Source organism: Pongo abelii, chromosome 20 (assembly GCF_028885655.2).
Source record: "Pongo abelii isolate AG06213 chromosome 20, NHGRI_mPonAbe1-v2.0_pri, whole genome shotgun sequence".
Classification (NCBI taxonomy): domain Eukaryota; kingdom Metazoa; phylum Chordata; class Mammalia; order Primates; family Hominidae; genus Pongo; species Pongo abelii.
Genome location: NC_072005.2, coordinates 15,770,001 through 15,780,989, shown reverse-complemented (window position 1 = coordinate 15,780,989; position 10,989 = coordinate 15,770,001). Strand labels below are relative to the sequence as shown.

Genomic DNA, 10,989 nt, shown 5'->3' with positions numbered 1-10,989 from the left:
CAAATATGCAAATATGGCAGCCAATACCAGGCAAAGATAACCGAAACACTGACCCCATGACAAAAATGACAGTCATTATAATAGATACAGGTACTTTCAATGATCAGACACACTGTAAAACAACCAGGCTTATTATTGTTTAATAAGTGCAGTCATTTAAGAACAATGAAAACAGTGAAGAACCCTGAGGTGAGAGGAAAAAAAAACAACCGGATGTATTAGGAGATGAGAATTGAGATCGAGGGGCGGGGATGTAGTGCCGCTCTGGTTTTCCTCAGTGACTCAGAGCCTCAAACCTGCCCCATAGGTGCCTCCTCAACCCTGGTCCCTCTCCTGCTCAAACACCCGCCATGGCTCCCTATTGCCCAAAGGATACAGTCCCGACCTGCGCTCTGGGACAACCCGCCCTCAGCACGGGGCCACTGTGCTCAACCAGAGAGGCTGTCAGGGTCTTGGCTCAGGAACACTCCGCCTCCTCCCGCCAGGCCCTGGATCCCTGCAGTTCTCCGACGCCCCCTGCTGGCTGTCTGTGGGACTCAGGCACAGATTGATTCCCGGGAATCTGCAAAGGTGCCTGAGGAGGGCGCAGGTGGCTCTGAGACCTGACGGTGGTGGGTCACTGCAGGTCCGCGCTCAGGGGCTCCACCCGTAGCCAAAGTCCATCCTCCGCGCGCACGATCAGCTCCAACTTCCTGCGGGGCTCCGCGTGGTCCGGCAGGACGCGGAAGCGCAGCAGCGTGAGCGCCAGGACCACCTTCATCTCAGCCATGGCGAACGTCTGGCCGATGCAGTTCCTGGGGGAGGGGGTGGGGACTCTGACTGTGCCCAGGACCCCCATCCCGGTCCCATCGCACCGGGAACCTGGTCTGAGACTCCCAACCCCACTCAGATCCGATTGAGGGGCAGAGAGAGGGACTCTGTGCCTGGGACCCCCAAGTGGGCTTGCATATCCCCCGAGCCTGGCTTAGACTCCAGCCCCCAGACCAGCAGACGTAGGAGTGGGGAAGTCTGAGAACACACCCCCCCTTTTCCTGGGATCTTATTCAAATCCTCGACTCCATGAAACACGTGGCCCCACAAGTCAGACCTTGCCTCCACCTGTGGCACCCTCACCCCATGCCCGCCTCAGAAGCCCCTTAGCCTCACCTGGGCCCTGCCGAGAAGGGAATAAAAGCCAGAGGTGATGTCTTCTGGAGATTTTCTGGGTCGAAGCGAAAGGGGTCATAGATCTGGTGGGTGGGCAAGTTAGGGCTGTTGGGTGGGGGTCTCTCAGGACACCCAGCCACCCTCATATAAGACAGATGTGAAGCCGGGCACGGTGACTCACGCCTGCAATCCCAGCACTTTGGGAGGCTGAGGGGCGAAATTCCTGAGGTTGGGAGTTCGAGATTAACCTGACCAACATGGAGAAACCCCGTCTCTGCTAAAAATACAAAATTAGCCGGGCGTGGTGGCGGGTGCCTGTAATCCCAGCTACTCAGGAGGCTGAGGCAGAAGAATCGCTTGAACCCAGGAGGCAGAGGTTGCAGTGAGCTGAGATCGCTCCATTGCACTCCAGCCTGGGCAACAAGAGCAAAACTTCGTCTCAAAAAACAAAACAAAACAAAAGTACAGATGCGGGTGGAGTAGAGAGGGAGTATCTGCTTCCCTGGGACAACACCCCTCCCCCGACCAGGCCCCGGGATGGAGAAGGGGGAAGGGGTAGCACCTCAGGGTCCGGCCAGACTGAAGGGTTGTGATGGATCCCAAAGATGCTGATGGTGCAAGTGTTCCCTGTCGGGGAGGAGGTGCAGTCAGGACAAGGACTCCACCACACGATGGGACCTCCGCCCTGCCCAAAGCCCTCTCCGCCTGCCCAACTGTGGGCACCTTTGGGGATGACCCGGCCATCCGGGAGCACCACATCCTGGGTGCAGCAGCGGTGGATCCTGGAGATTGGGGAATGCAGCCGCAGGCTCTCCTTCAGGCACATGGTCAGGAAGGGCAACTGGGCCAGGTCATCCCTGAGGTAACACCCAACAATTATCCAGGGAGCAAACACAGCCCTCCTGCAGCCCAGAGAGACCCTCGCACCAACTTGTAACCACCCAGTGGATTCACCTTGCCCACTGCCTAGAAAGAGCCGATTTATCAAGACAGGGGGTCTTTTCGGGAAAAGGCTATTAACAATTTGGTTTCAGACTCAAACCATGAACTGAATTCCTTCCCAAAGTTAGTTCAGCCTATGCCCAGGAATGAACAAGGACAGCTTAAAAGTTACAAGCAAGATAGAGTCGATTAGGTCTGATCTCTTTCACTGTCATTATGTCCTCACTTATAATTTTTGCAAAGGCAATTCCAACCTCCCTCTGACCCTAAATCCAATAACAAAAATGAATTCCAGAAGAATCAAGGATTTAAGCATGAGAAAACCAAAGTCGCAAAAGTATTAGAAAACTTGATATGGTATTTTTAGAAGCATTTCTAAGCAAAACACAACACATAGAGGGTCTCCTTAAAAGTGTTAACCTATTTGCATTTAAAAATGTTTAAAACTATATAATGAGGCCAGGTGCTGTGGCTTATGCCTGTAGTTCTAGCACTTTGGAAGGCTGAGGCGGGTTGATTACTTGAGGCCAAGAGTTCAAGACCACCCTGGCCAACATAGCAAAACTCTGTCTCTATTAACAATACAAAAATTAGCCAGGTGTGGTGGCATGCACCTGTAATCCCAGCTACTCAAGAGGCTGAGGCACAAGAATCACTTGAATCTGGGAGGCGGAGGTTGCAGTGAGCAGAGATCATGCCACTGCACTCCAGCCTGGGTGACAGAGCAAGACCCTGTCTCAAATTAATAATAGAATATAATAGAATATACTAACAAAGATGAGGGGAAAATCTCTATAAAGATTATAAAATTGTTTCAATAAAATCCCCTCAACTCTCTAGAATGAGATGGCTTAATATTATAAAGGTCTCATTTCTTTCTAAATTAATCAACATATTCAAAGCAATTCAATAAAAAATCTAGCATTTTATTTTGTAGGAACTTAACCATCTTATTCTAATTGGAAGAATTAAAGTTCATCAAAAGTTAGGTCAATTTAAGAATAAAAGATCCACCAGGCATGGTGGTGAATGCCTGTGGTCCCAGCTACTCAGGAGGCTGAGGTGTGAGGATCCCTTGCACCCAGGAGTTCAAGGCTGCAGTGAGCTATGATCATGCCAATGCACTCCAGCGTGGGCTATAAAGTGAGATCCCATCTCTTAAAAAAAAAAGTTAGGATAAAATTAAAATAAAAGATTGAAGAAGATAAATCCAATCTACCAGATATTATGATCTATTACACAGGTATAGCATAAAAATGAAATAAAATATTTTCTAAAAGATAAAGCAGCCAGGGGTGGTGGCTCAAGCTTGTAATCCCAGCACTTTGGGAGGCTGCCACGGGTGAGCCACGAGGTCAGGAGTTAAGATCAGCCTGGCCAACATAGTGAAACCCCATCTCTACTAAAAATACAAAAACATAGCTGGGTGTGGTGGCAGGCGCCTATAATCCTAGCTACTCGGGAGGCTGAGGCAGGAGAATCACTTGAATCTGGAAAGCGGAGGTTGCAGCGAGCCGAGATCACGCCACTGCTCACCAGTCCAGCTGAGACTCCGTCAAAAAAAAAAAGGCGATAAATGCGCTGGGCAAGGTGGGTCACATCTGTAATCCGAACACAGCGGAAGGCCAAAGCAGGCAGATTGCTTGAGCCCAGGAGTTCACAAAGAGCCTGGACAACATAGTGAGACCTTGTCTCTACTAAAAATACAAAAAATTAGCCGGGTGTGGTGGCATGCGCCTTTACTCCTGGCTACTCGGGAGGCTGAGGTGGGAGGACCCCTTGATCTTGGGAGGTGGAGGTTGCAGTGAGCCATGATCACACCACTGCACTCCAGCTTGGGAACAGAGCAAAACCAAGCAAGAAAGCAAGAGAGAGACAGAGAGAGGAAGGAAGGAAGGAAGGAAGGAGAAAGAGAGAGAGAGAAGGAGGGAGGGAAGAAAGAGAGAAGGAGGGAGGGAAGAAAGAGAGAAGGAAGGAGGGAAGGAAGAGAGAAGGAGGGAGGGAAGAAAGAAGGAAGGAAGGAAAGAAAGAGAGAGAGAGAGAGAAAGAAAGAGAAAGAAAGAAAGAGAAAGAAAGAAAGAGAGAGAGAGAGAAAGAAAGAAGAAAAGAACGAGAAAGAGAGAGAGAGAGAGATGGAGGGAAGGAGGGAAAAGGAAAGAAAGGAAAAGAAAAGAAACGAAAAGACTGTGGTACTGCTACAAGAACAGGAAAACGGACCAGAGGAAGAGAGAAGAGAGCTTGCAGTCAGGCACAGGAATAGGTGAAAATTTAACAACTTCTGGCAAAGAGGGGCCCACACACCCCTGGGCAATTGATAGATGATTTGGAGGAAGATGTTCAAACAATTGGAAATTTGGGAACAAAAAAACCAGATCCTTGTCTACTTCATATACAGGATGGAATCTCTTCCTATATGAGATGAATAAAGCTATAAAGTTTAAAGAAGATAACAGAAGAGACCCTTGTGACTTAGGGGTGGGAATTCTTAAAACCTCGAAAGGACAAAGTAGAAGATCAAAAAGAAAAAGGATAAATGTGCATGAAAATTAAGGATTTATGTGTAACAGGATACCATGGACCAAACGAACATTCAGATGACAGATTCAAAGGTTTCTACAATATCTAGAATACACGGAATTCCTGCAAAATAACAAGAGAAAGAACAGGTGACCCAAGAGTAAATAAACAAAGAATATTATCTAAGAAATCATGGATGCCCTGAGGTCTATAAGAGATTTAACCCATTTATGCCTGAGGTTTCAATTTTTTGAAGTTTGAAAATCAGACCTTGGCAATGACCTGGAGCAGTAGAGTATGAATAACTCCCACATGCTTAGCATTCCAATAATGGAACACTAGGCATAAGTGGGACAATAAGAAGAGGTGCTCAGGCCAGGTGCGGTGGCTCACACCTGTAATTCCAGCACTTTGGGATGCCGAGGCAGGCAGATCACCTGAGATCAAGAGTTCAAGACCAGCCTGGCCAACATGGTTAAACCCTGTCTCTACTAAAAATACAGAAAAATTAGCCAGGCATGGTGGTGGGCACCTGTAATCCCAACTACTCGGGAGGCTGAGGCAGGAGAATAGTTTGAACTAAGGAGGCAGAGGTTGCAGTAAGCCAAGATTGCACCACTGCACTTCAGCCTGGGTGACAGAGCGAGGTTCCATCTCAAAAAAAAAAAAAAAGAAAGAAAAAAGAAAAGAGAAAAAGAAAAACTTGTGAAAGCAAAGTAATAAAATAGGATCACCTTTATCAAATATGAAAGTGTTTTTTAAAGTATAATGATGAAGACATCTTGATGCTTATGTATGACTATATAATTAACTAGGCCAGGCGTGGTGGCTCACGCCTGGAACCCCAGCATTTTGGGAAGCCGAGGTGGGCGGATCACCTGAGATCAGGAATTTGAGACCAGCCTGGCCAACGTGGTGAAACCCTGTTTCTACTAAAAATACAAAAATTAGCCAGGCGTGGTGATCTGCACCTCTAGCCCCAGTTGCTCAGGAGGCTGAGGCAGGAGAATCGCTTGAACCCAGGAGGTGGAGGTTACAATGAGCTAAGATCGCACCACTGCACTCCAGCCTGGGCGACAGAGCAAGATTCTGTCTCAAAAAATAAATAAATAAATAAATAAATAAAGTAAATAATATTAAGTGGAACAGAATAAAGCCCAAGAAACAGACCCAAGTATATAAATAAATTTCACTTATTGTGAATCTGCTGTTATTTAAAATCATAAGACAAATACAAAATATTCATTAAATTCTGTTGGGGCAACTACCCATTTGGAGGAAGATGAATACATTCCCACAACAATTCTTATACTATCATAGACTTCACAGAGAAAAAAGTAATAAATATTTTTAAACTAAAATAATAAATAAAATATTTTAAAAACAAATAAACCCATTAGAGGAAAACAAACATGAGTTTTACATTTTAATTTTAGAGCATGAAAGAATTTCCCATGCATGATTTAAAAAAACAAAAACATGGCCGGGCACAGTGGCTCACGTCTGTAATCCCAGCACTTTGGGAGGCCAAGGTAGGTGGATCACCTGAGGCCTGGCCAACATGGTGAAACCCCATCTCTACTAAAAATACAAAAATTAGCTGGGCATAGTGGTGGACACTTGTAATCCCAGCTACTTGAGAGGCTGAGGAGGAGAATCACTTGAACTTGGGAGGCGGAGGTTGCAGTGAGCTGAGATCATGCCACTGCTATCCAGCCTGGGTGACAGAGCAAGACTCTGTCTCAAAAATAAATAAATAAAAATAATAATAATAAAAACAAAAAATGGCACATATAAAGGAAAGAATTTGACGGCAAATAAATTAATCAAGCCAAAATAAATGAATGAAAACCAACAATTAATTCAAAGACAATCTGAGAAAGAACTTTGCAAAACAGAAAAAAAGAACTAGTTTTCTTAATATGTGAGCAGTGCTTATAAATCAATAAGAAAAAAACTACAAAAACCCAAACTAGAAGGAACAAATTGTGCAAACACTTCACAGAATAAGAAATACCCATGGCTGGTCAGTAAGTGAAAACAATGCTCAACTTTACCCATGCTTAAAGTGATGTTCACTGAAGTATTATGTTGCATCTATCAGATTGGCAAATGTTTTAAAGTTTCATAATATACACTTTAGGGGAGAATGTGAGGAAGGCATTCTCAAAATGTGTGTGTAGGAGCTATTGAATTGTAGATCTCAAATGGTCTTCAGTTCACCAACTGCACTTCTCAGAACTGATACTGCAAAGCTGCTCACAGATGTAAGCAATGGTCAGTGTACATGGGTGCCCACTACATCATGTTGGTTATAGCAAAAGCCTGGAAAGCACACAAATGTCCATCAATGGAGAAATGTTTTGATGAATTACAGTACATCCTTATGAGAGAACACTGTGCAGCTATCAAAAAGGAGGAAACAAAGAGAACTAGTTCTACCACACACTGGAGAGTTAATCAGTGCAGAGATGCTAAAAGGCAATTCGGCAATATCTATTAGAACTGAATGGGTTTGGCCAGGCACTGTGGCTCACACCTGTAATCCCAGCACTTTGGTAGGCTGAGGTGGGCGAATCCCCTGAGGTCTGAAGTTCGAGACCAGCCTGGCCAACATGGTGAAACCCCGTCTCTATTAAAAATACAAAAATTAGCTGGGCGTAGTGGCGGACGCCTGCAATCACAGGTCCTCGGGAAGCTGAGGCAGGAGAATCGCTTGAACTCGGGAGGCAGAGGTTGCAGTGAGCGGAGATTATGCCACTGCACTCCAGCCTGGATGACACAGTGAGACTGTCTCAAAAAAAATAAAAAAGGAAAAAAGAAAGAAAAAACAAAAAAGAAAAATAATTGAATGAGTTTAATTGCAATAGATAGTAAAGGCAAAAATCCTGCAACATTTCCCTTGCTCCAGGCTGAGTACCAGGCCCTGTTTCTGAGCTCTGCACCAATTCCCACTAGGCAGTAATAGCACAATCACCAATAAGACCTTCTTCCTTTCCCACCTGAAGAGCTAAACCAATGAGAGGGACTCAGGAACAGGTCACAAGGACCTGCACACTCACCATTCAATCTCTTTAGGATCACGGTTCTTCAGGAGCTCTTGCACCTCCTGTCGGCAGTGCTCCTGATATTCTGGGTACCCCGCGAGGTTGTACAGGACCCAGGAGAGACCACTGGCCGTGGTGTCATGGCCTGAGGAGCAGCCAGGTAAGCTTGTGTCTCTGGGCTGCTTCAGCACCAAAGGGTGGACAGCACCCAGGTATTGAGGCCCTCAGAAGGAAGTGGGGAAGGAAGATGGGATGGGGTGATCCAGGGTCCACTCACCACATCCCTGGAATGAAGACACTCCTACCCCTAGTGACATCACACCCTGGGACCCTCACCCCCAAACATGAAGGTGTCAGCCTCCGCTCTTATGTCCTCATCTGACAACTTCTTTCCATTTTCATCCTGGAGACAAGACAAGACCTCTAAATTACACCAGCCATGAAGGCACCTGAGTCTAACCTACAACAGTTCATGAAGATCCATATTCCAGGCAAGATTCCTCCCTTATCATCACTAGACCTGCCTAGCAGGACTCTTTCCTAGTCTCTTGCCTCCTGTTTGCTCCTTCTAGGAACTCTTCTACAGAGTCACCTCTAAAATATATCTTACTTGTCCCTCCTTTCCTCAAGCACCTTCCATGGCTCCCCAGTGCCCTCTGGATCAAGTCCAAGTTCATGGATCTGACATGTCACATCAAGGTCCGTTCTACTTCTGAAATTCAGATCCCAGAGAAGCCCACCTTGGCCAGCAAAAGCACGTCAATGAAGTCCAAAGTCTTGGACTTGGCCTTGGCCTTCAGGAAGTCATCGACACCTTGGCTAGTGAGGGTGCGACGCCGCTCCTGGATGACAGCATCTGTGAAGTTGTGCACTATGTCACAGGCCCTGCGGAAGCGTCGCCCATTGGGAGTGAGGAAGTACAAGAAGTCCGCGCGCAGGAAGATGTGCAGCTGCCGTTTCAGAGTGAGTGCACTGAGCTCCAAGATGGCATCAATATATTCGCTGGGCTTCCTGCAGGGCCAGGCCAGGGAGAGGAAGCAGCTTCTAAACACACATGAAAGCCTGGGAGTACCTTCTAGCCAGACTCCCAGGACCACGTTCCATGCAGACAAGGGTGCCCGGCAAGCACACTTCACTCTCTGCCTCCCACTCTCTGCGAGCTGCCTTCTGCCCCAGGTCCCCAGGGCACAGCTTGGCCATCATGGGCATCTTACACAACATCTGCTCCTGCCTATTTCTCCTTGGTTTCTCTCAAATCTGCCCCTTTTTCTCCACCAAGCTCAGGCCTCTTCCTCTCCATGGTCTCCTTGCTTCCTGTGTCTACATAACGGTCAATCTTCCACGGAGTCAAACGTCCAAGCTCAGCAATGACCATGACCCTCATCTTCTCAAATACCTCGCATGATTCCCTGGGAGCCTTGGATGAAGTTCATACCCCTTTGCATGGCTTTTCAATGTCATTAAGTTGTAGCTACTGCTGACCCCTCCAATCTCATTTCCAAGGTGTCCCCTTGATGGCTATTGCACATGCTCTGCTCATCCTAGCCTCCTTGCCATTACCCAAACAGTTCTACCTACCTGGAGAACTGATCTTTCTCTCTCCCCTTCCCTGTACTTCCATGCTCAATTCTGACTCATTTTCTCCAAGAAGACACTTCAGATTCCCTGATCAGTCCTCTCTCCCTAACCTACTCCTGTGGGTCCATGGCCAAGATCTCAGGTCCTGGGGAAGAACTCACTCCTGACAATGGCTGTCAAAGCTGAAGATGGATTTCTGCAGACTGTCCAAGGTCATGAGGCTGATGTGCTCAAACATTTCCAGACAGGCACTGCCCTCCAAGGCCAGGCGTTGCCATTTGGCCTGGCCAGAGAAGGGGACAGAGCAGGAACTGAGCCCTGGCTCCCCTGAGTCCTTTCCCATCCCCAACCTCCAGGATGGACTCGCCTAGAACCAACTCCTGGTCGTCTTCCCGAGGTACCCATCCCCAAGTTGGACCAAGCTTGTGAGGAACAGAAGCTGTTACTATTAGGACATGAAGGCCCAAGGCTGGGGGTCAGGTGACCTGGGTTCAAGTTCTAACTCTGCTCCTGTGCCCTATATACTCTTGGTCAACCCATTTCCCTCTTTAGGTCCCCTCTGTCAAATCTTCAGTAATAGTTAAGATGATCTGCTTTGGGTCAGGCACAGTGGCTCACACGTGTAATCCCAACACTTTGGAAGGTGAGATGGGCAGACCATGAGTTCAGGAGATTGAGACCATCTGGGCCAACATGGTGAAATCCCGTCTCTACCAAAAAATACAAAAAAATGGCTGGATGTGATGGCAGGCGCCTGTAATCTCAGCTACTCAGGAGGCTGAGGCAGGAGAATCGCTTGAACCCAGGAAGCAGAGGTTGCAGTGGGCCGAGATCACACCACTGCACTCCAGCCTAGTGACAGAGCGAGACTCCGTCTCAAAAAAAAAAAAAAAAAAAACCCAAGATGATCTGCTTTGGTGCCAGATAACCAGGTTAGAACCCCTTCTCCACCACTTTTAGCTCACTTCCTAACTGTGTAAACTTAGGCAAACTCCCTAATCTCTCTGACCCACAATTTCTTGATCCATAATGTGGCAATTATGATCATCTCTACCTCATAGGATTGTGAATATTAAATCAGACAACATAGATCATGGAATTGGCATATAGTTTATGGTATACACTAAGTGCTCAATAAATGTTAGCTACCATTATCATCCTCATCATTAGCACAGAGGCAAGTGATTGCAGAAATGTCCCTAACTTTTTGCCCCTCACCCTTGGCGATGAGACTTGGAGCCTCCTTCCACTTGCAGACAGAGCCTGAGTCTCCATCTCCTGGATTTGAGCTGGTCTTGAAACTGGCTTTCACCAGGAGAATGTGGTAAAAATGCTAGTGTGCTGGTTCTGAACTAAGCATCAGGAGGTACTAAAATGTTTCTGCTCACTCTCTTGAAACTCAGGCTCCACGGTGGTCGTGAATCCAGACTAGCCTCCTGGAAAACAAGGGACAAATGGAAGTGTCTGGTTGGCCCACCAAGGCCAGTGAGTTTTAAAGTGGTTTGCTATGCAGAAAAAGCTATATGCAATTTTTTTTTTTTTTTTTTTTTTGGAAATGTAGTCTCACTGTCGCCCAGGCAGGAGTGCAGTGGCACAATCTCAGTTCACTGCAACCTTTGCCTCCTGGATTCAAGCAATTCTCCTGCCTCAGCCTCCCAAGTAGCTGGGATTACAGGCATGTGCCACCATACCAGCTAATTTTTTTTTTGTATTGTTAGTAGAGATGGGGTTTCACCACGTTGGCCAGGCTGGCCTCAAT

At 46.9% G+C, this 10,989-nt stretch overlaps 1 protein-coding gene across 1 annotated transcript in view; it reads right to left on the bottom strand.

Moving 5' to 3' along the window:
- Nucleotides 1–616: 616 nt before the first annotated feature.
- LOC100459978 (cytochrome P450 4F2-like) overlaps nt 617–10,989 on the bottom strand; it is a 20,898-nt gene continuing 10,525 nt past the window's right edge. The window contains exons 5-12 of the mRNA XM_024237193.2: nt 9,392–9,513; nt 8,393–8,663; nt 7,989–8,055; nt 7,668–7,797; nt 1,870–2,003; nt 1,709–1,773; nt 1,147–1,229; nt 617–794 (exon numbers count right to left, since the gene is read on the bottom strand). Of these exons, the coding sequence (XP_024092961.2) occupies nt 617–794; nt 1,147–1,229; nt 1,709–1,773; nt 1,870–2,003; nt 7,668–7,797; nt 7,989–8,055; nt 8,393–8,663; nt 9,392–9,513 (1,050 nt within the window). The remainder of the gene's footprint in view (nt 795–1,146; nt 1,230–1,708; nt 1,774–1,869; nt 2,004–7,667; nt 7,798–7,988; nt 8,056–8,392; nt 8,664–9,391; nt 9,514–10,989) is intronic.